General features: G+C 42.3%; 1 protein-coding gene across 2 annotated transcripts; it reads right to left on the reverse strand.

Moving 5' to 3' along the window:
- Positions 1-7,480: 7,480 nt before the first annotated feature.
- On the reverse strand, positions 7,481-21,577 carry C3H7orf57 (chromosome 3 C7orf57 homolog). Of its 2 annotated transcripts, XR_008821027.1 has the most exons (5): positions 21,457-21,577; positions 18,521-18,644; positions 11,805-11,905; positions 10,643-10,779; positions 7,481-9,696 (listed from the first exon to the last, which is right to left on the reverse strand). XR_008821027.1 is itself a non-coding variant. In XM_056333359.1 (4 exons), the coding sequence occupies exons 1-4, from the start codon at positions 16,382-16,384 to the stop codon at positions 9,590-9,592; spliced, it is 363 nt and encodes a 120-aa protein (XP_056189334.1). In that variant the 5' UTR covers positions 16,385-16,672; the 3' UTR covers positions 7,481-9,589. The 2 variants fall into 2 exon arrangements, 1 of the variants encoding a protein (XP_056189334.1); XM_056333359.1 differs by lacking the exons at positions 18,521-18,644; positions 21,457-21,577 and adding an exon at positions 16,367-16,672.
- Between the last annotated feature and the right edge of the window lie 6,155 nt (positions 21,578-27,732).

Genomic DNA, 27,732 nt, shown 5'->3' on the forward strand with positions numbered 1-27,732 from the left:
CAGACAGCTCTTCACCCACCGTACCGTGAACCTGCTCATCCCACAGCTGGACAGCTTTTCCAGAAGGATGCTGTGAGGGACAGTATCAAAAGCCCTACTAAATTCCATAAAAACTACATCCACGGCCTTCCCCTCATCCCCTAGGTGGGTGACCTTGTCATAGGAGGCTATCAAATCTGTAAAACAGGACTTTCCCTTTGTGAACCCATGTTGACTGTGCCTGATGGTAGCATTAATCTTTAAATGGCTTTGAATAGTTCCCAGGAACTGAGGTTAGACTAACAGGTCTGTCATTCCCTGGTTGTTCCCTCACACACTTTTTGTAGATTGGAATACCATTGACTAGCTTGCAGTCATCAGGGACCCCCCACCCCAACTCCCAAGACCTTTGGTAGATGATTGAGAGGGGTCCTGCCATATCATCCACTAGCTCCCTCAGTACTGTGGGATTAATCTCATCAGACTCACGGACTTGTGAACATTCAGCTGATACAGCTGGTCCCTTACAATTTCAGCGTCCACAAATGGAAAGTCACTGTTCCCACACTCACAATCCTCTGACTCAGGGGACTGGGCAGCCCAAGGTCTATCAGTATTATTAAAGACTGAGACAAAAAAAAGCACTGAATGCCTCCAATTTTTCTTCTTCCTCATTAGCCAGATGTGCATCTTCAACAAGTATCAGTCCAATGTTTTCTTTAGACCGCCTCTTGCTATTAACACACTTAAAAAAGACCTTCTTATTGTGTGACACAACACTGACCAGTTTCAACTCTAATTGAGCTTTGCCCTTTCGTGTCTTCTCCTTGCACATACAAACCACAGCTGTGTAATCTTACTGCGAAGCTTGACCTCAGTTCCAGAGATCATATGATTTATTTTTCTCTCGAACTCCATAAGCAGTTCCCTGTTCAGCCAAGCTGGTCTTCTGCCCCACTTAAAACACAGTGGAATTGCCTGCTCCCATGCTTCTGAAAGGTGGTTCTTAAAAACTAGTCAGCACTTGTGGACTCCTAAGCCCTCAAAAGCAGATTCCCAGGGTACTCTGCTAGATAGGTCCCTGAATGGCTTAAAGTTTGCTCTTTTGAAGTCCAGGGTAGCAACTCATTGTTATTTTTTCTCATTACACTAAAAATTTTATACTCAACCATTTCACAATCACAGTGGCCAAGACAGCCACTTATGATCACATCTCCCACAAGTCCTTCTCTATTCACAAACAGCATCTCTATAAGAGCATCTTTCCTAGTGTGCTCACCAAGTATTTGTGACAAGAAGCTATCTTCCACAAACTTCAAGAACTTCCAAGACCTGCTCATCATAGCAGTATGATATTCCCAGTTGATGTTTATCAAGTTGAAATCTCCCATAAGGACAAGCGCTACTGATCCAGAAATTTCTCCTAATTGCCTATAGAGTAACTCCTCAGTGCTTACATCTTGGCTGGGCAATCAGTTGTAGACACCCACTACAACATCTTTGTTTTCCACACCCTAATCCTCATCCAAAGGCTCTCAACCACATCATCACTAACTGTAAGGGCTGTACAATCAAACCTCTCCCTTGCATACAATGCAACTCCCCCACCACACTTGCCCAGCCTATCCCTCCTGAACAGCCTGTAGCACTCCATCCCAGCACTCCATAGGAACCATTTCACCAAATCTCACTAATACCAATGATACCGTAGCTCTGGGAACTGACCAACAGTTCCAGTTCATCCTGTTAGTTTCTCATACTGCATGCATTGGTGTATGAGCATTTCAAATGCTCCCAGGGGCAGCATAAACGTTCCCACTAGCATTGCTACCCTCAAGCGTTGGCTTACCTTCAGCAATCCTGTTGGTATCCCCTTCCACCATTGATTCTAGTGTAAAGCCCTCTCAATCATTCCCACCAACTTACATCCAAAGATGTGTTTTCCCCATCAGGACAGGTGGATCTTGTCAGGTCTCAGCACTGTAACACTTTCCTCTACTTGAGAAGTACTAAGTTAGTTGTACCTAACTTGGCAAAACAGGCACCAGTGAGTATCATTGCTGGTATCAAATTCAGTGTGTCAACCAACTAACAGCTACAAAGCATATAAAATGCAGGTCTGCATTTTGGATGGAAAACAAGTGTTAATACAAAGACCACCATGTGGGTCTGAAAAATTGCCTCGGAAACAGAACCTGAGCTGCCTGACTAGTAGCTTACTCAGCCTCTGCACCAGCCAGTGGTAATGATGTAGTATTTAAAATAAAAAAATCTACTCAACATCAATCAAACCAACACAACAGAGGGCTAATCTTCATTATAACAAAAACCTGATTTATGTCTGGCATCCTAAACATACACAGAAACCTGGAGAGTGTGACACTACCATCTTAGGTCAGGTGATCTTTTAGAGTTACAAGCTTGAGCATCAATCCACAGGTTTTAACACACTGCATCACTAAAGCAGCTAGCCTGCAACTGTTTGTTAATTCACAAAGTTCTCACAAGTCCCCTCTGCCTAAATAAAAAGAACAGATTCTCCACAATTAAATAGCTCCTAGCTAAGCTCAAAGTTTTGCAAAGCAAGGGAATATAAAATACACCCTTGGCTCCTAAAGCTAGACAGGCAAGCACAGCACAACTGTCACCGTGGCATCTCCAGCGTTACTTTGATACAGCTGACCCTGCTAGAGCTACATCAATTAGCCTGAGAAAAATAAGCAAAACTAAGCTGTGAATTCAGCTTGCACCATTTTTAGTTCTGAAAGAGTACCTGTTCCTCATAAAGCACCAGTGAGATCCCAAACAAGAAATGAAAACTTTTGCAAGAGGAACCCATGGCATTTAGCTACAGAAGTAACATTTGCAATGGAAATAGAGCTACAATCCCACAAGTCTGAAATTATAAGGAGCCTGCAAAGAGAGACTGCAAAATTTACTTAGCTTGACACACACTTTCCTGTGTCTATCTTAGAGAGTCAAGTCCCCGGTTTTTATGTGAGAGACATAGGACAAGCAATAGTTCTTCCAGAGAAGATATACTTAATCTGGCAGAACTGGTTCAAGCTGGAAACAGACAAACTTAAAATGATTAAAGGATTACCCTTTTCCATCAATTAGCAAGAAATCTAAAGCAAAACCAAAGAAAAAACCATAAAACACTCTGTAAGCATAAACATTGTTCACACAGTAACTGAAGACATTAAATCCAGAATCCTTCAACACAATTTTTAACATAGTTTTTCCTACCAGAACCACACTGTAGTTTGTCATAATAGGGAATTCTTGTGAGACAGAGCAACTAAACCCTTCTGTCCATCAGGAGGGTAAACACAATGGGCACAAGACATTGATAAGATGCATTTCTTACAAAATCATGTATTGGGCATTTAGAGTAAAATCTCTTAATATCCTGTCTCACACCAAAGGACTTTGTATGGGAATATAAAAGAGAGAAATGCCCTGCACACAGATGCATTTCTAGCCCTTAACAGCATACAAGAGAGATTGCTTAACAAACTAAGAAAAATGTCACCTGCTCAAGTTGTTTAAATCTCCAATAGGTAAAATAAAAGCACAGCCTCCTAAGGCATCTTCTGTTTTTCTGTTCCTTGAACAGCATACTTGAAAGCTATGGTAGTAGACAATCCAAAATAAGGACCTTAGAACAACATTTTAATTCTGTGGAAGAAACTTTTCTTTTAAATAGGAATATTACCTACCCCTTGATCTCAGGGTCCACTGAAAAATCTGCTTTGGCTTTCAGGAGGTTTCTCATTAAGCTATATATTAAGAGAATAGTCAATGTAAATTACTTATTTTGTAAATAAAGAGTAATCAGGTTACTGTAGTTACCACTTTGTCTGAAACGTTCAATAAATAATGCAGCTCTATGACTAATAATTGGTAGTAACCTTTGCTCTCAGTAATCTCCAGAAAACTTTTTTAAAATTTAACTTTAAGCTTCCTGGTTTTTTAATCTTTGGGTTTTCATTCAATTTTTTATTTTAGTGGGAAAAACACCTCAAGTATAATTATGAAATATGTTAATGTGTTACTTTAGAAGACTGAAAAATACACAACTACATAGTGGGATTATTACAACCATAAATTGCAAAACCTGCAACTGGCCTCACTTTACAAACTTTTATATTGCATGGATGAAAACTTACATCTATGGAAAATAAGGCTGGCTGTTCTTTTATAATCAAAAGTATAATCCTTCCTGCTTACTATATATCATTTTATAGTCAATTGGTCAAATAATTCAGTGCAGCTATTCAGACACATACCTACTGCATTTTGATTCTTCTGTCGTTCTGCATATTTAGCATCAGTAAAACTACTAATAGCAGGACAAAACATTCTAAGACTGAACTCCCGTATTTCTCCTTCTAGCTTTTTCCCAGGCTATAGCACAATATGTAACTACATTCTGAAAAATAATCTGCAGAGGACTGCAAAAGCAGAATATTTGCTGACGGAAAAAAAATGGCTTCATCCTACATCTTTTACAACTAAGTCTGCACATTCAGCGCAGATTTAAGTGTTTAGGAAACAGATATGCTAAAGTCAATGAACTTTTAGATGCTTAAGAAATGCATCGGCCAATTCAATTTTTGTTTGCATTGCTACACAATGAAAGTTAATGCATATATACCCTTGATCTGCAAACGTGTTTATATTTTAGTCTAAAAAGACATAAATGGTAAGAATTAAGTATATATTTGGTCACATAAAAATTAAAACAGCCATTAGACTTCACTACAGCGAAATGGTTGCATGTAAAAGGAAAATTAATCCTCAGTACATAAACTGCCAAGTTATTTTTAAATCTGTATCTGGAATTCTATTTTAAAAATATTCCATGTATTCAGTATACTTGGATGATTTCATAAAATGTAATTGCACTTTTGTCTTATCTTTGGGCTTGTAAAGCAATCAGTATTTAAAAAAATATAAAAATCTCACTTATTACTAAAAGGCATTCAGGTCAGAGATGAAGCACAATGCAATTAAATAAACATTTCAGCATTTAAAACACTAAGGCTAGACTTTGTACGGAAGTGCCCAGCTTTTTGACTTCAGCATGTCTCTGAAAAACAAACACTGAAAACCCCTCCAGACCCAGAACCTTCCCCTGCTTTTATATGGAACTGCTGATGACTTTGAAAAGCGCCAGTAGCATGACTGCATTGACTCAGAAGTAAATAAAACAACATAATTACTGGGGTAAGGTGAACCTGAGCAACACATTTCCATCCTTGTATTCAGATGGAGCTTTTTGATTTGTTACCCTGCTTTGATTTCATGTCCCTTGGAGAACTGGCAAGTTATGCTTCTTCTGCAGCTCTCCATTATTCTGAACGCACAAACACAAATTCCAGGGTTCTCTACCTGCTCCTATAAAGAGAAATCTTAGGCTGTTAATATTCTAACTCATGGTATTCAAACTGTGATCCAAGAAGACTCAGCTGGCCAACAGTGCAGATCAAACATCTCCTTGGCTTGATTAAGGAAAGCCGAGTATACATTAATGCCACATTAGCAAACTTAAGAATTTGAGGAATGTCATGTGAGTATTACCTAATGGTGACCAAGGTAAAAAGAGACAATTTTTACAACAGGATATGGTGTACAATTTTAAAATATCTGAAATCCAGGACTGTAAATACCTCTAAGTACACAGCTACAGTAAAGCAAAACAGCGCTGAATCACCAAGTTAGGATCTCAGCTGTCCTTCTGTCTCTGCCTCTAAGAATTGCCTAAAAATATGACTGTTCTGGAAAAGAACTCCAATACATAGGAATAAGTGTCCAAAAGTGAAGAGGACTCAGACATTAAACAACTCAAAGTAATAAAGTTACATTAGGAAGCTTTGTACAGATCTTAACAAGACCATCAAATAGAAAAGAATTATTAGGATTCTTGTCTGCAGGTCAGCAGTATTGCAGCCACACAGGAATTCTTACTTTATGGAGTAGATGTTGAGGATTTGGGCACAGCAAGCACCTTCAAGTCTATGTGAATAGGTGATCTATAAATTTGTAAACACTAAGATATCCATTCTAGTTGCTTATTTGGTGGTTGCTGCGTTTTTTTGCCGTAACATTACTGTCTTCAACCTTTTCAGTAGATGTGTACTAAACCCCTTTCAGAAAACTTTCTACAAGAAAAAAAAACCACATTGAAATAGATTCCATATATGCTCAAGAACAAAACCCTTCTTACTCAAGTGATGAGCATTAAAACCGTTAAGCTACTTAACTCTGGAAAGTTTCATCATCATTTCACATTTCCCCTTTCTTTTATGTTTTGTAACTGTACAGTTTTTTTACAGTAAAGCGTGTAACTACAATTAGTATTTGCAATAGAAGTTTTTCCTACAGTAAGAGGAGTCAGGAGATCAAAGTGAGACTGAATATTAGTACTATTGCTGATAGTTATACCCTGAAAGTATGCTACAAAGGGTGTCATACATGTAACTTATTTTACTGTTTCACTGGGCACAACAAACCCAGCCCTCTATTACACATTTTACAGACACTAGAAATAAAAATTATAACCTTATCCAAAGACTCTATCAAATAAAGATAGCTGAATTCATGGATTAGGCATGTTCATATGACTGAATAAATCTAAGTAGTTCATAAAATGTACTTATTTTTTAGGAGAACATCATGCAGCTACTGGTGATTACTGCATTAGATGTAAAAGTTTATTGTTGAAATTCTAACGGTATCAACAACTTCACTGTTATATGTACACGATTTCTTCACATAACCTTAGTCTTTAGCGGTTCTCTATAATGGCAGGTGACAGTTTTTCTACTGGTCAGGTTTTAATACTAAGAGCACCAGCTCTGGCATCTCCTTGTACTCTAACCTAGAAAAGTAGATCTCACCAAAAGCTCTGCTTTTACAGCAAAATTAATGGTTTCAATGTATCTGAACATAATCCATAATACAAACTGTAAGTGAAAACAGACAGAAGGCAGTAATTATTCCCCTCGCCCCTCAGATACTTTTATATTTGGAAAATGTTGCTGAATAACCAATAACTGTACATTTAGGTATTTTCACATGTTTTACTTAGATATTTTCGTATGGTTTAGCCTTTTATTTTTGTAAATAAAACGTAGTTGAATTGCTGGTTAGAATGAACAGGAAAGAAATTCAGGTGCTGGGTCTAACATCAACAGTAAAACTTCCACAAACTTTCACTGAAAATTGTGAAGGTTCAGATTAGCAACAGGTTTACCTATTTCAAATCAATTTTCATATCAAAGTTCTAAAGAAAAGCACTATCGAGCCAAATCCTCTAAACATTCTGTTCAAAGAAATATATATTCAGTAATACATCTTAAAATCTTCAGCTCTTGGATTCAGAGGTGCATAATGTACTGAGTGCACTCTGAAAATGAAACTAAAAATTACTCTTTTCCTTATGAAAACCTTCACTTTTCATAGTAGTAGCAAAAAAAATTTACTGAAATTCTAATGTGCTTTATAATAAATATTTAATTATTCATAAGATTTCATGAATACAGCCTAATTCAGGTAGATAAAAGAACAAGTGTTAAAAATATCAGCATATCTAGCTTTTTCAAAATATTCAGATGATTTATATACAAAGTACAAACTGTTTTGCTGGTGCGAATAAACATGGGGATCTAGCACATACTATTTTTTTTTTCAGTCAGAACTTCAGGATAAATAAAATTTTTATTTAACAGTTTAAAGTGCAGACATCATATATAGCCTAGTTCACAGCACCGTTACCCAATGATTCATCTTCTGTGTATCAAGACTGTAACAAGAAATGCCAGCAGGTCTTAATTTAATTATGTGGCTGAACACTATGACTGATCAACTAGTTCTTCTGCAGCAGGCATAGCAACAGAATTGTCCTAGAAAGCTGAATAGCTGGTCTGGATAAACGGCTAAGAAGCCATCTTTCCAGTGAAGGTTTGCCTTTTTCACTGCAAGGGTCCATACCAGTTTGATTCTTTCTATTTACATTTTATGCCATATCATACAGTTCCCCCTCACCTTTCTTTATGGCATAGGTCATGAGTATAACTGTACTTAAACAAAGTTGCTGGTTTGGACACATCGATACTGTGCCTGTGTCTAGTCAATTCAGCAGCAATATGATAACTGTTTAACAGCAGCAAAGGAGCACTAGTCTAGTGTAGGAGAAAACTTCGGCTTTGGGTTTTTTTGTTTATTACATTAAGAAAAATGTCTAGGAAAATGCACTGACAGCTGTTGCCTGTTCTTTAAAATTTGCTGTAATCAAGCACAATAAAGTTCATCCATATTATAAGTCAAATAAACTTCTCAATCAGGAATGAGTTTAACTATAAAAAAGCTATCTGACAAACATGTAAATAGTGGACTATATAAGCCACATAAAGCTTTACTTCCCCAATAGTCTTTTTAAGTTACTTCTAACGTCCCTGAAACTGTGGCTTTGACTCTACCTGCAGGTGCCTATTCAGACTGTGATGGCTCTGAATCTACAATAAAAAAAGATTAAAGTTCTTAGGATAACTTCAACCATAAGAATACAAAGGTCAACTAAAATTTTCAGTTTCTCTCTCACATCAAAATATATACAAATTCCATTACTTTTTTAACTAACAAGACAGACAAGCTACCTACAAAGTTTGCAGTATGATGCTAATCTATAATCAAACACAAATGGGTTATAGATTTACATACAGAATGGGTTATATCCCCTGTCTGATGTGTCTTGGACTCGTCCTGCACAAGAGAGAACAGAGAAAGCGCTATCTCAAAAGGGAGCTGCAAGATGCTCATGCTGCCAATGGCTTTGGATGAGCAGACAAAAGTACCCAAGTGGGAAGAAAATACAAGCACTACCTTCAATATATATGCGTAAGAATGAAAAGGACAAGGTCAAAATTGAGTCAAGGTACATGCCTGAATGAAACCATACTGTTAAGAGCATTAAAAAAAAAAATATCTCCTTTTACACCGAAATACAGAATCAGTCTCAATCAGAATAGCTATGATTGAAAAAGGAGGGCAATACGAGTAAAGCAGGTGTCATGTTACCTCAGAATCTGTGAAAGAAAAGCATCTCAAAAATAAGATCTATCTATATATCAAACTATGCAGCATACTGACTTTTCAGCAGGTTTAGAGTATACCTATAATTTTGTTCTCTATGCATAAGTGGTATAACCAAACCAATACCATGATTGCTCTGAAAACTCTTCAGATTGCTTTCTATATCCCAAATGTCTTAAAAGATGAACACTTCACATTAAAGAAATAAACTATCACCAAATGAATGAATTTGACATTTCAAAAAAATCACAAATCGTTTCAGTTTACTCACAGTAATGGAAAAGAAAAATATCAGTGCACAGGAAAGCTACACTGAACCTGAAAACAAAAGAATAATATTCAAGATTTTCTTTCATACTAAGGAAGAGCACTTTTAGGCTCCACAGTTGAATTGTGAGGTCATTGCACCTCCTAAGGCAGCATCCTCTACATGATCAGAGTTTGGATACTGAAGCTGACTTTGAAGAGTGGCTTCTCAGATTGTGCACCCTCTTTCAGGTCCAGATCAAGATCAGGCTTCATCCCATAGTTTTATAGCAGTTTTTCTTCTGAACAATAACACACTTCTGGTTTTCTGTTTGCCTGTTTTCTTCTGATGCTCACCCGGAGGAAGAGGTTCTGAACACACACACACACACAAAAAAAAAAATATTACTGGAAGACAAAGATGAATCCAGGAAATGCTAAATTGCCAGAGAAACTGAATTAACTGGTCTCTAAGACTTTCACACATTGATGTATCAAAGTCAGGGGAGTGATGGCAATCCCCAGTGTATACATAAGCATTCACTGATACAAACAACAAAAAAAGTCTGGAGCTTGCAATGTGTATGTTCAACAGCATTTTAAGAGATTGCTATAGAAAACTGATGTAACTACCATGGTTACCAAGCCACCGTATAAAGACCAAGCAAAAGGTCTTGGACAGAAGTAACAGGAATTTTCTGCCTTTTAACCTTTATATCTAGGGGTTTTCGAGTGATGTCTTTAATCACTATTACCATTATGCATGATAAAGGTTTAAAATCATAGGTAAACACTGGATAACTTTCTTTCACTCGAATAAAACTTGCTGCAATGACACAGTCTTCAACAACCTGCATATATTTATGTTGGTAATTTTTTTATGAATAGTCATCTATTTCTTAAGCACAAGTATTGACGACATTTGTCACAGAAGTTTTCAGAAAAACATTTGGGGCCAAATGCTGTTCACAACAAATAGGCAACTAATATTGTACGGTCTGCTTAAATTTAGGCAGAAGAACAGCATGTGTCTGTAACATTTTACAAAAACGCATCACACAGAAGCCCTTGGATCAGAACAGAGCCTACTTCTGCATTTGTAAAGATGAAAAAAAAATCCATGAAAGCCCCAGTATTCACCAGCTACAAACAGGAACACTCTTTTCTTTAGCTGGTCGTAGCGTACTGTAAGCTAAGCATAGTAATTCATTAAGTCTCATCATACTCAGAGTGCACCACACAAATTGTTCAGGCTAACTTCTGCTGTTACCTTGAGATCCAAACTCACTTCAGAAGAAACCGCTTTCAATAATTTTACCTTTGGACTGCTCACTATTTTCAGATGTTTTTTGAATCTTTTTTTCACATCCAGTACACTGCTGAAACCAGTCCGTCCCATAACCATTGCCAATTAATTTGCTCAAGTTTACTGCTTCACTTTTTCTCTCAGCAGGCCTGTAAATCCAAATATATTAAGGAAAACAAAGCATAAATAAACCAAAACGGGGATTAGGTGGGAAGATTTTATTTTGCACAGAAGAGGCAATAGCCTTATAATTTATTTCTAAGTAACTAATTATATATTCTACATGTAATCATCTAATAAACAAAACTAACAAAATCAAAGCACATAATGATGTCTGATTCAGTAATGTGTAATCTTACATGAGAAAAGCCACCCATTTTATTGCAGTTTTACATGTATAATACTTACACAGTGCTGGTCTTAGAGGTGAAAAAATGAAAAAGGGAAATCATACAAAGAATGCGTAAGTAAAAAAGGCTGACAGTACTCATTCTGTGCTGCATGAAGGTGAAAGTTTATCACAGATTTGCTCTCAAGTTCATTAGACAGTTTAATTACTTATTTTGTATCCTTAACATTTCTAAACCATACTGGGATTACTGATCGCTCTGCAATAAATTTTTAAGACAAAGTACACAGAAACAATTCAGTTGTGCACACAACTGATGATGTGATTACATCACATCACAGATGATACAACAATTTGCTTAAAAGACTTATCTTCCAGATGTTCATTACAGTATTTTTGCTGTGCCTGACCTTATATGGGCTACAGTTTATGTTTTCTTAAAATGGTAGTCTTACTTGTGTCTCTGTAACCTATGCTTACAGAACTAACAAGGTATACTTGTTATTTCACTGGTATTGAGAAAAAACCCATACAATTTAGAATACGATGAAAGTGCTACATGAAGACATGCAACAGTATGCTTAGTTTTCCTAAAGTAAATGTATATTGAATAGCTTTTCCATATGAGTTAAAGTGCTACTATTATAGTTGTTTGTAAAATTATTTTAGCATCGCACATGATGGCAAGTTTACTAGCAGTAAGGATCCACGAAGTCCATACACACATCTACTGATCCCTGCAATTTTACAAGGAGTAATACTACTTGCATGCACAAATAGTTGCAGGCTTAGGAGTTTAATGGATTTCATAAGCGTACTACTTACATAGGTGGGAAGGAAAGCTTATTTTTCCCACTAAATTCCTTGTTTGTAGAAACATTTGGCATTCTGCTTGGGTATTTAGGGTTTATAGCTGGGAGCTTTACCTGTGTTGAGAGAAATCTTAATTTAAGAAAAGGAATTATGATAATAAGGATTATCTGATAATATAACCTTTGCTTTTGAAGGTTATATTAAAGGTCCTAAATATCTTCAAATACAACTATCTTATCTGTGTAATTTCTGTAAGAGTAGAGTATAAAGGAATAGCAAAAAATAAAGCAGCACTTTAGTTATTCTAGGTGAGATCAGCTGTTTGTTCAATATGTCAATAATGCAAAATGTGCTCTCCACAAGCTTTTCCCTCACAGTACACTTTACCCAAAGTTAAGCTTCAAGTTGAAACTTACCCATTGCAACCTCTCACCTGGGCTCATTTCTTTGTATGCAGTGTACAAAAACATCCCAGTCTTACTAAAGTCAACAGGACCAGACATTCATTTCCTTTTTAATTACTACTTTTTTTTTTTTTAATAAAAAGGATAGAACCCCATATAAGAAAACAGTTGTGGTACACTGAACAGAGGTTTGAAATTTGAACAAACACAGCTATATTGGGGGAAGCCTAGAGCAGAAAAGTGTATTTTACTTTTATCATCTTTCACTTGCTAATGATCACTAAAGAAACTCAGTGTTAACTGAAATACAGAAAGGTAAGATGACATCAAGAAAGCCAGTGAAAGGACATCACAAAATCTAGGCCTGAAAGTTGGAAAACTGAAAAGCAATGAAGAGACATTAGCAACACATATCAAAGCTGTTTATTATAACTTCGATCAAGATCAATAGCTGCTCAAAGGTCAACTTACTTCCCTCCTAAATAAAAGCATTAAATTAAATATCCCAAACAACTCCCAAATATTTTTCACTTACAGCTGCTAAGAAATCCTGAGATTAAAGAAAAAACAAAACATCTTTATAGACTATTCACGGCTTCCTTCACTGCATGAAGACAAGGGGAAAAAAATCCTAAAGATAGCACAAAGTTTTCAAAGCTTTTTAACATTATTTTGTATTATACTAATAAATCCTTTTAATTAGAACCTACATATTATTTGAGCATTCTCTCTTTTAAACATGCAACACTCCTAGGAGAGTCCCATGGGGTAAAAGATACTACTTGCAGGTTATTTTAAAAATCAGGAAGGGTAACTAGAAGTGAAATGTATTACTCTATAAATTTAGAAGTGTACAAAGGATAAAGATACTTCCCACCTATGTGGACATACCTACTGCAATACAGGTAACAGAACAAAAAATCATGAACAGAGTACAAAAATCAGATGCATCAGCTTCAGTTGCACTTGGATTGCAGCCACTACAAAACAACTCCCATGAAACCATCCACAAGGAGATGATTCCAAAATAGATGTAAATACACCATAAACTTCTCAAGAAGCCCATGCACATTTAGTATGGAAAGAGCAAAGAAAAGTATAAGGGCATTTGAATACATCTGATCAGTGAACCAATTAAAAGAAGCAGACCTGAATGTTCAGAGAGTGTAAGTTTTCTTATTTTCCAGGAGAAAACGAAGCCTAGGACAAACAGTTCTACTGATTCTGAAACAGGACATCAGTGCTAACCAACACGTTAAGTCAGTGTTGAAATCCCTACAGACTTCAGTGGAGTCCAGGTTTCACCAGAAGTTCCAGAATCTGGTAAAGATTGCAGCCTGACTGCAGTTACGTTGAAGCTTAAAGAGATGAGAAACTGGGACACCTGTCAAAGAAAAAAAGATGAGACTAGCAAAAAAGCATGCAGTGATGTCAGAAGCAGTGATGTCGGGTGAAGAGGGGTGTCTGCTGTCCAATCTGGACGTTACCAAAACATGTTAGCCTCTTAGAACTACTTTTCAAATCCGTCAACACCGTTCTCTGCTGAAGCAGCCTACTTGTGCTTTACATTTCAAAAACGCTATCCTACTGTGCAAAAAATTGCAGTGCTGTCTTCCATCTATCACTAAACTGTACCATTTCAGATCTGACATACCATGGAAGTTTCTGATCCAGGACGGTTACCAACAGTTTCAACTAACAAAAAGAATTTAATTAGACAAGTAGAGATTACCAAACTCAGGTAACTTTTTTTCAAATATTGAAGGCATGATGGCACACGGGGCAGCACAAAAACGATTTGATAGGCAGGATATATAAATAGTAGATGGAAAGAGATGAGACTCTCCTCTTGGCACCAAAAAGAAGCACTAGAAAAGGAAGCCTAGTAATTAAAGAGTTAATTAAAGGGCAGGGGGAGGGGGGAAGCCTAGGGAGATTTTGTCTAGATGACAAAGACCCAAGTATCAAAACTAAAGTCAAGGGGAAAAAAAAAAAAAAGGTAAAAAGAAAGGCAATGAGAAAAGACTTGAAGGCTGCTAGCAAGTCTTGCACATTGTTTTAAATGTTGTCTTTCTTTTATTGGGATTAAATGAGACAGGCTAGCATAAATTACAAGTTTCAAAACATTCCCTACTGTTCAAACCAGCTAACAACTGAGAAAAGGAACAAGGGAACAGACAAGAATTTGGTTTTGGAGGGCACCTACAGTCCCACCAGATGCTGTTTGTTACTTTACTGGGCAAATTCAGCATTAAAAGCAGACCCTTGTGGCCACTATCTCAATGGTTATAGCTGAGGAGGCATCTTCACTTTGAGAAGCCTCTATTTAATAGCCATCAACCTTCCCAGGTGAAGCAAACTATGTAGGACATTTTTTACGTGTTCTTGGTTTAAAGCATTTTCTCCCTTTGTGAAGAGATGGCAATGACATATCCTAAAAATTACTACCTACACTTATTACTAATACACATTTATTAGTCTCAGATTCAAGAGCCATAAAATGTGATGTGCTTTGTGCCTGGCTGGCATACAAAGAACAACGGATACTTGCTGCCAGCATGGGAGGCTAGAAGCCCCCAGATGAAATCCTCGCTTCCCCAGGATCAAGGGAAAAAAATCTAGATTACTTTTCAAATCTCTCTCTGAGGTAAAATTCTGACCTCAGATGAGTAATCCTTTTGCTACAGTACATATATACGTTAAGTATGTATGCATATTTACACATACATTTCAGGCAAGTGCCTGAAAGAGACAGCTTCAGACACAAAGTAGTAATCTTACCCGTGCTGCAGGAAGATTGCCTAATACTGATGCTGACCCTGATACCACCTTCAGCTGATCTCCCACTCATACACAGGCCCACCTATTTCTTAAGGTCACAACATTCTCAACCCAGCCTGGCTGGTCCACAGGATGCATAGGTGAAAGGATGCTTCCACCTGGGCTAGTAGTCCATCACTTTGCCATGCACACAAAGGCTGAAAGCCTTCGTGCACTAATTTGCTGCTTCACAAAATTTCCAGAAGAACAAGAATTATCACCATTAACTAAGGTGTTACAGAGGAACTACAAGATCCATCCCAAGGCATGCAGAAGCATGTAATGGTCCCCCTGATCTCCAGTCTTCCTCTGTGCAGTGACAACCATAATATGAAGAACAACTGAGATTCCAACAACCCAGAACAAAGGGGCATAAAGGCTTAAAGCTCCAAAGCAAGGCCCCACTTGGGAACAATGTTTTTCAAACTGAGTCAAAGAGGTACCCTCAGAGGTTGAAATGTCTTTGTGCTTGCTCCTAAGGGTACCCTTTGGGATTTACCTCCGTGATTACATATCCCTCACCTGAACAACTGCTTAGTCAGACTGGACTGAAAAATATTTTCAGTATGTTCAGTCCCAACACTCAGAGGTAATTTTCTGCTGCAGTATCAACATGCAGTCAAACAAATAAATTGAACATTCTTTAAAAATTTGCCTGCGGTGTTTTGGAATACACCTCTTGCATTTCAAGATACAAGAGGTAGGTGAGCAAACTAAAATCAAGACTGTTTGGTAAGGCCAGGTCCGTTGTCTCACTTGAAGACTCTTCAGGAAGGTGCTCTTGAAGCACTGGTTAAAAACCTCCTATAAAAGGAGATACAAAAAACAGCTGTGAAAGAAGCACCAGGGTACAAGAAACGTACTCTGCTGGGCTTCATCTTGAGGGCAAAATGTTTCAGAGCACTTTTTTCCACTTGGCATCTTCTAGAAGAGCTCTGCAAAAGGATGAAATGCTGGCATTCAGACAGACTGCAGGAGGACACCAGGTAAAATGGCTTGGGGGTGGTCAAGGTGCCTAGAGCTCAGACAGTACTTGAGGAAACTCCGTCGGGTAGGAACCAGCCAGCAAAGAGCCCATGATGATGGCACTCTCCCGGCAGAGCTAAGCCAGAGCCAGCCATCAGCTCCATGTTCCATCCAACCCCACCAAGACCTTCCCAGCATCCAACCAAACAGCAAGTTCTTCACCTGGCACCGAGAAAGACGTGCCCACTCTGACCTGGCTGCAGTAGATGGCCTAGCCCCCCGGCGTCGGCAGCTCGACCCTGAGCTACGCTACCCATAGACACCATGCCGGGGGCAAACGAGCGGGATGCGCGCTGCAAGGGTGCCCAGGCGGCCGCGCCTTACCGTGCCGTTGGCTGCCATCCCGAGGGAAACCCGACAGCAGCACCCGGCAACCTCCCCCGCACGGCGGCACCGAGCGGCGCCAGCAGCAAGCGACAGCCACCACCCCGGGGTAGAGACGCCAGGGAAAGGAACCCGCTAAGCGGTGCGGCGGCAGCTCCCTCGCTGGCCCGCCGAACAGGGAAAGGCGCACACGGCGCCACCCGAGCACGCTGCGGCCCCAGGCCGGGACAGAGCCGCCCCCGAGCGCCTGCAGCCAGCGCCCGCCTCGGAGCGCACCCGACATACCCTGCCGCCCGGGCACGGAGGCCTAAGGGCTCGGGGCGGCGCAAGGGCTCAGGGCGGTGTAACGGCCCGGGGCGGGGTAAAAGCTCGGGGAGGGGCAAAGGCTCGGGGCGGGGCAAGGGCTCGGGGCGGGGCAAGGGCTCGGGGCGGGGCAAAGGGGCGGGGCGGGGCAAGGGCTCGGGGCGGGGCAAGGGCTCGGGGCGGGGCAAAGGCTCGAGGCGTGGCAAGGGCTCGGGGCGGGGCAAAGGCTCGGGGCGGGGCAAAGGCTCGGGGCGGGGCAAGGGCTCGGGGCGGGGCAAGGGCTCGGGGCGGGGCAAGGGCTCGGGGCGAGGCAAAGGCTCGGGGCGGGGCTAGGGCTCAGGGCGGTGTAACGGCCCGGGGCGGGGTAAAAGCTCGGGGAGGGGCAAAGGCTCGGGGCGGGGCAAAAGCTCGGGACGGGGGCAGAGCAGCACAGCCGGGCAGCGCTCCTTCCTGGCGCCCGTGCGAGGCGGAGCGCAGCGCAGCGCGTACTCGCTACAGGCAGCAGCGCAGCCGAGCGAGCTCCGCGCCCCTGCCGGCGCTACCCGTTCCTCATAGCCAGCGCCTGGCCCGGGGAGCGCTGGCAGCCTCCCTCGGCCCCGGCCCTGCCCGAAGAGCACCGCCCGCCCGCTGCGAGGTGCCCTCGGCACCGCCCCCTGCCCACCCAGCCCCGGCCGCTCTCCGGCTGCCGGCCGCGCCGCTGCAAGCGCCCCCCACCCCTCTTGCAGCGGAGTCGGCCCGCGACCGGTGGTGGCCTCTAGCCGCCGGGGGGCGCCCGAGGCCCGTGACGCTCCCCCCAGCCAGGCGGGGGCCGCCGCCTGCCCGCGCCCCGCTGCGGCAGCCGGGACTTGCGGAGGTGGCTGCCCCGCGGGCGGGCGGGACGGTGAGTCCGTCCCTCGCCCTCCCTCGCCGGCCGCAGCCTGTGGCGGGATGCCTCTTCATCTTTCTCTTCCCGCCCTGGGCTGGGCAAGCAGTGCGTTGCCCACCGGTCGGTCGCAGAGCCCGGGGCGGCGCTGGGACCAGCGAGGGCCGGAGCCCCTCTCCGGGGGAGCCCTCTCGGGACCTTGGCTGGGCTTGGGTCGGCGGTGCCGAGCAGGGTCAAGGTTTTGGGGCGCAAGGCCCTGGGTTCTGTGACCGCGCTGCAGGCTGTCACAAAAATGGCCTTGCTTTTCGTTAATGAGTCTTCTTTCTGGGAGTTTCCATTTTTTGGTCTCGATTTACAGAAAAAAACCAGCAGCTGGTATTCCGTAACAGGCAGTAAGGTACCCTGCTGACAATTTTCTGACATCCTTTGCCCTGCCACCTGCCTCACATCATTGGCACTGAGGCAGACACAGCGGGGCATCAGCTCCAGGTTGTCCCTGTGCCTTTGTCACTCTCAGTGTGGAGGGAATGGAGACTGCAGAGCTTTGGGTTCACTCAGGGTGTCTGGTGCATGCACCACAACCGATACGGAGAGACAGCCACCAAAGGCCCAAGATCTGAACGGGGTTGTTTGAAAGATCCTCTTCCCTTTTCCCCAAGTGTATGTTCCACCTCATCAGCTGGTGTGGTGGGGGTGGAACATGAGGGCAGCCCGAGAGCTGGGTCGGCAGGGGGTGGAAGGCAGCAGCAGTCTCTCCACTCTCTTCATGAACACCGGGACTAGGCCTAGAAAGGTTTTTGTCTCAGTGAAATGAGGGACAAGTCCACTTTGGAACACACTGAGGGAGTCCCAAGCAGTTGCCCTGATACATCTTGTTACAGGGATTGTGAGAGCTTCATGCAGCCAGTATTGCGCTCTGCAGGATGGATTATGTCCCTTAGCTGTCCTGGTTTTCCTTTCGACCCAAACCAGAAGGACACCGATGTTACCTCTTTTGGCAGTGGATTTGACTCGTGTTCCTGACAGGTGAGGTTTGCTTCAGAAGCCTGGCCAGCTCCTTACTAGTGGTCTGCAGTAGGAAAAGAAGCACAGGATCCTCGGGGTGGTAGTTTCCTAGTAGAACAAAAGTGGCTTGTTTATTCCTGATGAATTGTATGCTGTACACCTTTCCAGAGCTTCCTAGAATACAGCGGAGGAGTTTGCACCTTGCAGAGCTGTGTGTGCTCTCTTGGCAGATCACGCTTCAGGGATGCAGCACAGGACCTAGCCACCTGGGATGTTTCTTTGGAGTTCCCCCAGACTTACCAGCATGCATTTACACTTAGCCCTCCTTCCCTCCTTCTCTTCCTCTTTACTCAGTCTGCATTTGTCTGCAAATATGCCACGGAAAGGGCCAGTGACAAGCTGGCTGCTAAAGAAATGCTGCTAGATGGGAGACAGACAACCCCCCTGCACTGCAGACTGTTGAACTGTAGGGGTATAGGCTAGGTAGCAGCTTCCTTGCGTGTGTACCTGTCTGTGCTTTCAGCTGTGGATTCAGGCAGCTCCTGGCAGCCCTTCCAGTAAGAAATACTTGGGCTGCAAGGCTGAAAGGATTTTTATTTTTCAGTTTAGCCTGCTTTTTTCAGCCTTCACAAGACCAGTTATGCTGGTAGTGCCTGCCTCACACATCTAAGTTCTTTCCTTTTTTGTAGGCAATCTGCAAGCCAAGGACCTGCTGCTTGCCAGAGCACTGGGGTCTGCAGGCAGGACCAAACCAAACTTCTCCCCTGCTGTGATCAGAGGAACCCAGCTAAGAGCAGAAAGTTCCTGACAGGGGTATGCCGGCCCCCCCTGCTTCAGAGGAACAGGTGTTGCGGTGAGGAAGGGGTGACTTGCTTTCTTCAGGAGGGCTAAGCCAGTTCTCTCAAGCCAAGGAGAGAGGCAGTGGCTAACCTTGCCTGCCCCAGGAGGTTGAGAAGCTTCTGCAGGACAAGGAGCATATTCCAGGGGAAGGAATGTCTGTCCACTGTGGAGCCTGTATGCCATCATGACCACAGAAAGGGGACCAGGCAGCCTGAGGCATCAACCCAGCCTTAGACCAAGTCTGAAGTGTAAGGAGAGCTTTAGTCCATGTACGACATGTGTCTCCCACATGGGACAGCTTGGCAAAGAAGGCCTCTGGAGGACTGCAGCAGTATGCAGTGACACCCAATGGTGTTAGTATAATGCCTCGTTGCCTTCTCTACAAAGCAACTGAAACAGAATGGCTGCCCTGTCACTACTTGCTACCAGCAACAACAGAATCCACAGAAAACCCAGTATCCCTTACTTCCTCCTGTATTTTTATCTTAAGACCAATGGAGGTACTACGCTCCTGAGACAAGGATGTCATCTCCAGCAGCATATGCTGTGCCTGACTGGTACTTGCACTGCTCCAGTCCCCCAGGAACTGATGAGCCACAGCAAGTCAGCCGAGAGCCCACATAACTTCTTTGGTTATTTCTTTGCCTGTTAGCCTTTCAGAATCTTTCTGTAATAAAGTGCAACTTAAGAATGTATCCCTGGCACAAATGAGCATTATATCTTTACCTGCAAGAGCTGTTTCATCTCTACCAGAATTTATGATTCACAGAAAGTTTAAGGCTTATGACCATCATGGTAACAGCTAAGAGCTGGGAAGAGAGCCTTTTGGTTTGGATGCACAAAGGCTTTGGCAGCAGGATGCTGTGGACGATTAAAATGCAGAGAAAAAGAAGGTACAATAGGTATGATGGAGAAGCACTCTGGGATGATGCTTTGTTAGTAGTGCTTGGCAAGATGCTTCTAGCTGGGCCATTGGATTATTACTGAAGGGAAGGTGTAGTCCACCCAAGCTTCTGCAGTTTTCATATTGCAGTTAATGAATGAGAAGAAAGCTGTGTTTCTCTGAAGTCCTGCAGGCACAGCATAGGACCCAGAAATGCAGTTCCTGATCACATGATGTAGGACGTATATTAAAGTGTGGATGAAAGCCAGTAGTTAGTTTTTACCTTCCTAGGCTTTACTTCCTATGCAATTCACTACTCTTGGCAAACAGAATTCTTGTTCAGTGGTCCCAGCCTGTCTGTGGGAGACAGGCAGTGGACGTGTGCTGTGGTGTGGGTGCTGGTTGTGGGTGCCCTGCCCAGAGGTGACTCTGGGCTTCCATACCTTAGGGAGCAGCCAGCCCTCAGCCTGACACAACCTGGATAGTGCTGAGAAGCCAAAGAAGCAACTGGTTCTGCAAGTGCTGTGGTTTTCAAGGGCTATAGGGAGCCAAGGGAACAGCAGAACTGAAGGACTGAATCTCCTTCAGTAGGAAACAGGCACACAGGATGGACTCCTTTTGTGGAAAGATACTGCTCTGGTACAAGGAAAATGAGAGAAACATTAAAAAAACCCTCATTTTCCAACAGGCTGGGCTGATCTTCTGTGAGGCTTTTTCTAAAGAAGTTGAGGTTTCTGTGCCCAACAAAAGGACAGGACAGCAGCCTTCGGCTTAACAGTGAGTACAAGTACCTGGACAGTAATATCTGTGAAGCTGGGCCCACCACTAAATGGCTCATTTTTTAAATAAAAACCAACAGTCAAAATTAAGTTCCCCGTTTTATTCTGTGGTGCAGTAGATACTCTTCCCATTTGTGCCAAAACACCGCATAAATCTTGCAGACACTTAGCAGGTATTTAAAATTAACAATAGAGGAAACACTTCCCTCTAACAGGCAGCCTTAACTGACCCTCTGGACAGGTTATAATGGGCTTTGTTGTCAAGTTTATGATGAGAGCTGATGGATAGAGCACAGTCAGACACTGGAAGAGTTTTACAAAATCCATGTCATATGCACTCATATCAAAAGGAAGCCTAAAAATACAGTTAGATACAACTCAAGGAAAGAAAATGCAGCAAGCAGTTGTATGGAAGTACCTTCTGTGACAGGTGCTGTCATGCAGGGTGCCGTTGGGTTGGCAAGAAGCCCTGGCCCAGGAAGAGCTCATGAAGAATTAAGAAGAGGGTGGTGATGCCAGCTGGTGCCAAAGGTTAGCAGTGAGGCAGCTGGAACACTGGAGACCAGGAGATGAGGAAAGCACCCTTATGAGCAGCAGGAAAAGAGGAAGAGGTGGGACTGACTGCAAAGATCGGAAGTGCTTGCAGGGGAAATGGATCCTGGCCCCCTTGTATGATGGGACTTGCAGACCCCATGCTCCTTCTAAGGAGGGCACTGGGCTGACCCTTTCTGAGGGACTCTGAAGAGTACCCAGCAGGGATAGCAAAGGTGGGAAGGCAGAGAAAAGATGAGTAATGAAAGGGGTCCATGGCAAGACAGCAAGCTGCTGGTCTATGCGATTATCCTGCTGTGCCTGGTGATTGCAGTCTGTTCTGTAAACTCCATTTAGAACGTTTTTTTGTGTGTGAGTGAGATCTCCTAAACTAAGCTGGACTAGCTGGTGAGCAGGTGAAGAGCCAGGTATTGGAGACACCTAGGATTTGTGTAGCAGGTACAAGAGAGGGCTGTAAAAGAAAGTTGGTAATGTGTGTATTCCACCAGTGAACTTTCAGCCCAGTGAGGTGGTGAGTAAGTGCATGACTAGGTCATTTCTATATTCATGTCTAGGTGAGTGCAGGTATTCCAAGCCAGTGTGCTTGTTTACTAGTCCAAACTGCAGAACAATTGAAAAAGTGCTGCTATAATTTCCCTGTTTCCCCAACATAGTTAGGGAAGCTAGCAATTAAAAAGGTGAAAACAGAGGTGAAGAACATGGATTCCACAATGAATAAGGGACTTCCAACACACCTCTACCAGGAGCATGTTATTGTATGAATTTCACAGCTACCTGAAGGGGTTGCTCCTTTCAACCGATGCAAAAACATCATTTAACCAATGGTTAGTCATTTGTCTAATGCAAATGCCTGAAAGGTAGGACTTCAGACATGAAGTAGTAATCTTCCTGATGTAGCAGAAAGAAGGGAAAGGGGGAAAATGCTATACACTGGCTATTAGGTAGCGGTCTTAGAGCAGCAGCAGATAAGATTGATGAATTGAAGGGGGAAATTGTACGATGGAAAAAGGAAAAGGAAGATGCGGAAAAGGAAAGGTATACATGAGAAACAGATTTTAGACAACTAGAAATTCAAACTAAGTTGCTTTAGTCAAAAGTTTAGCCCCAGTTAGTTACAAACGCAGAAAGGCACAAGAGGAGGTTGCTGGGAGCCCCTGTGTTTCCCTGAGGGAAACACCCTTGGCTGTCTAGCACAAATCTGGACAGCCAGAGCCAACTAGCTCCACCATACCCCAGCTGAGGCTTGATCATTAGCATTAGGTTCAGTATTATTTCTAAATACTGCACGGACAAATATTAGAAGTCCCTGGACTTGCATTTTGTGTTGACAACGTACTTTACATCCTGCTGATGTTGGGGCAGCAAGCACGTAGCAGTGGACCTCAGCAGGCAGCCTGCAGACTGCCTCCCTGAAAACCACTATTTTAGCTGAACTGGAAGGACCAGCACCTGTTGCCTAGGTACTGAACAAACACCTTCTGCAGAGCTTTTACTAAGGTTTTACTCACAAAACCTTAGTGCATGTTTTAAACGCTGACCATTGCTCATGCTGTATTATCTAAAGAACTAGAAACATTAAAATTACCACAGGAGGTCACTGCTGTGCAGTATATATGTATATCTGGCAGAGCAACGAGCACCATCATCCCACTTTTGAAAAGATGCTGTTAGCAGCTTACAGAGAGGACTAACCCTTGGCCCAGGGAGCATAAAATTACATTGCCAATACCTATTCTTAAACCTATGCTTGCTGGTAAACCAGTACCTTTAGGTTATAGTGTGTAAGACCCCTGTACGAAGGTGAGTACTATATATCTATCACCATGAAACTGTAGATGGCTTACCTAAGCAGAATAAAATTACTGAAGCAGAGCATATAGGAATTCTCATTGAATACATGGAGCCTCCTTGCTCTTTTATCCAGGGTGCCCCCGAATTCAACTGCTGTCAACCAGATTGTGTCTGGTTTACTGACAGGAGTGCTCACAGAATACAGGGTAAATGGCAAGGGATGGCTGCTGCTGTATTTGTAGCCAAAGAACCTGTAGTAACTGAGCAAATAAAAGGTTTTGCTCAATTAGGAGAGCTCTATGCCACAGTATTAGTGCTTAGAAATGGTGCACGGGCCATGTATGCTGATTCCTATGCTGTATGGGCTAGTGCTACAAAATGGCTAGGAAATTGGGCAAATTCCCTATATATCTCAATATACAGGGAAGCAAATGTTGGCAGCAAATATATTTCCAGTTGTCGTACTATTACTATAGGGCATATAGCAGCACACCAGAAAATGATGGCATTTTCCTAGCCATTTAGTACTCAAGGCCTGCTTTCTGCCTTGCGTGCTGAATGACTGCATGAATGAGTTGGAGACACTGGAGCATATGACTTGCATTAGCATGTGAAGACGAGGCTGGCCAATTACTGAGAAACAAACAGATCATATAGTGACAGCCAGTGGATTTGATAATGAAATTAAGAATTCTCTATTCAACTACAAGCAAAACTTAGGGAAGGAAAAGTCCTTTGGGGTTCTGGGCAAGTAGACTATATCAGACTCATGACATGTACCTCCAAGGGGTGGAAATTTATTATGACCGTGGCTGAAGTAGTGAGTGGTTTGGATAGTGCTTACCTTGCACACACTGCATCCAGATTGCAAACTGTAGCGTGATGAAACCGATGATTTGCTACACCACCAATGCCACAAGAGATACAGTCAGATAATGGCTCACATTTTAAAAATAAATCAGTACAGGAATGCTGTCTTGGGCATGGAGTTAAGTTGACTTTGCACTTACTCTGTTGACCTTAGTAATGGTAGAGAAGAAAGATGAAGCATGTTGCTTAAAAAAATCAAATGGCACATAGGTGGCACTGATTGAGGAGGAAACTTACGGGACACCATGCAATTCTAAAATCCTGACAGGCAGGACAGGTAGTCCACTGTATAAAGGTTTTGAACAATCTCCTGTGTTTATCCAGTGCCAGCAGGATGCTTTGAACACCTCAGTGTGGATCAGGTGAGAAATCAACACGCATTACTAGGAAAACTCCAGGTTACTTTGCAGTGCTTTTGAGGGAAAGGAACATAGGAAGCTGCAGATAGTATGGGAGTGAAATTTGTCATTACAGAGGCTTGGATACAGTACAAGTCATAAGTCTTTGTTCTCACTCCCTAGGAACCACTGACCTCCTGCATGAATGAGTGAAAGATGCCATTTGCCCTGCATGCTATGGAAAGTGTCCATCTAGTGAGGACACTAAATGTTCCCTGGAACTTCATTAACAACACTTCCTGTCAGGAAGTTGTCATCAGAAAGAATGTTGACAACATCTGCAAAGTTGGGATCCTTTATATATCAAACAGCTCTGACCCTTGTGTTGGGATATCTAGGATACTATTAGATAAATGTTGATGCACTATGCGATAATCAGGCAAACCTAAGGATGATGGTAACCTCTTCCATGACAACACAGAGTGTGCGGCTGAACATATTCAAAACCCACTAGTAGGCTAGCAAGAAGCAGAGTATCCACTTGAAAGCCCTTATGAACCTTAAATTTGCTTAAAGATCTGTATCTGGGAACCTGGAATTGAGTGGAGAAGCCAATACATTATAAAGGAGAGACAGCCCCCCCCAAATGATCGCAACACTACTGAAGGTCCCATTCAGTTTTTCCTCTTATACAAATGTACACATGCAAAAATATCAGGCAACACAACAGGGGTCAGTGATGCCTGCTGGGAACGGAACCATTAAAATTCGTTGTAGGAGGCTGTGAGCCAAGTAACCTTGGTTATGGCTCGTATGCCACAGTAGGCAGTATGCAATTTGAAATTTCCCTGATTCCCACTACCACTGCTACACCAGTAATAGTTACCCAAGGATCTCCCCCACAATATGCAGGTTTTACCTCTGAAGTATTTGAATCTTACATTCAAATTTAATGGGACAACATTAACATATGTTTATTCAAATTGCTTACAATGGATAGTACCTATATATGAACACTAGTGCATCCCGTTGGAAAACCTGCACAGTTAGGGATCTTTCCAGGGGACTGGGAACAGGTTTCTATCAACTTAGAAATCACTGGTAATAAAGTATCCAGGCTAGGACCATTTAATGAAGTATCCAAGGTAAGATCATTAAGCAACCAAACTATAATGGGTCAAACCATGGATTTAATAAATGGAAAAAATGCAACTACCAATACCTTGACTATTAGCCTAAACCCTTGGAAAACACTCTGGAAGATTTTCAAGAAAACATGAGTTGGTGTTCACAAATTTGTGGCTAATACCAGCAGTGACATTGCTTGTGTTACCATGCAAACCTTTGTTATAAATGAATATGAAACACAGGCCATTTGGTTCCATAGGGGAATTCTGCTGTTAGGCACCCTATTAATGGATTGGTGCCAGTATCATAAACTCCGTTTTATCAAAGCTTAGAGGTAGCAAATAAAAGTAGTCTGTTGAGTGGATCTATTTATCACCGCACCATAAGTAAGGAAAGAAGAACCCGTTTACCAATAGGCTCCACTCCCCATTATTGTAGCTAATAGAATATGGCTGCCAGTTCAAGGGACCAAATGCATGGGTAACAAAGGTAACCTAATCAATACTCGTGGATGTAAAATGGGGATGCCATGAACAGTGCTGCCCTTGGTTACATGACCCTTGTACGAGTAATATGACCTCAGGTACCTGCTATTTAGGCTACGTATGGTAACTGCATGGTTGTACTTAAGTGAAAATTGGGTTATGTATGTGTTGGGTTTGCTTTGTGATGTTCTGCGTAATGACAGTGACTTTATAGAAACCAAAAAGATAATTCACATTGATGCTGGTGGAATATTGACCTACAACAAGGGTCCTCAGACTGTTTAACCAGGGGGCCGGCGCGCGGATGAAGTGGCAGGCAGCCATCTGCGGCTGCTTGGTTTCCCCCCCAGCCCCCGGTGGGGGGGGGGGTGTTCTGTAAATACCGGGGGCTGGATTGAGGACCCTGGGGGGCCGTATCCAGCCGGTGGGCCGTAGTTTGAGGACCCCTGACCTACAACTTAGATAGGACCATTGGCACGAATATGGGACATGGCACATTCTCAGACTGAAGAATTTGAAATTTTAATCACCAAATATAAAAAAGCAATTGCTTATCAAAACCAGATGACTGTTGCTATCAGGTGTGTTACTGACTAGATTGTCAAGATTGCAACAGGAATCGAACAAACTGCTAGACATCATTGGTATGACAGTTTTGAGGGTTATGCATCATCTGCAACTGACGTATCACATATGTTGAACCTTATGCTCATTGTATTGTTGTTCTGTATTCTATTTGTTTTCTATTAACATACTTATATATACAGGTTTATTGCTAACATCATGATGCTGAAAGTATGTTACCTAATAAGAAACTGTAATGCTAGACTTCCATGAAACTGCTCAGAGTCCTCCCCTACCCTCACCCTCAGTGAGGCAAAAGGAGTAACAGAACCTCCACTCACTGAGGCACGCGATTTACTAGACTTTTGGCCTATATCAAGTGGTGGAATGTGGGTGTTCACTTGACTCCTGCACAGGTTTTTGCTTAACACACAGCTCATGCTAAAGCCTGGTGTATAGTGGGAGCAATGCCATTAAGCTAAAGTGAGAGCAACATGTACACTGGATGAGAGAGTGAATTTGTGAGCTAGTGCCTCTGTGAGTTAATGAATTTGTGAATCAATGAAGGTATGAATTAGGGAATGATCAAGTTAGACTAGTCTGTTGAAAGAGGATTGAACTCTTGTTTGATTTTTACCTAATGAGATAATGAAATAAAGATTGGTAAACAGAGTACGTTGTACTTTAAATTTGAGACATCCAAATGAACTGTGATGTGTGTGTCATCCAGAATCTGCTACATGACATTGTCGGCATGCCATTGACTCTTCATTTAGCAAGTGATAGGTTTTCATTCAATTGGTTTCTGTCCCATAAGTATTGCTTACCCATAACAGGACATAAGTATTTATAGGGTGCTGACACTTGTAATAGTACTATGAAAACTGTCATTGTATGTTGACAATAAAAGAAAACTTATTTCTAGTTTTGTGAAGCTCTGGTGACAAGCTAGGGTTATTTTCTCTT

The sequence above is a fragment of the Falco biarmicus genome, chromosome 3, assembly GCF_023638135.1.
Source record: "Falco biarmicus isolate bFalBia1 chromosome 3, bFalBia1.pri, whole genome shotgun sequence".
Classification (NCBI taxonomy): Eukaryota; Metazoa; Chordata; class Aves; order Falconiformes; family Falconidae; genus Falco; species Falco biarmicus.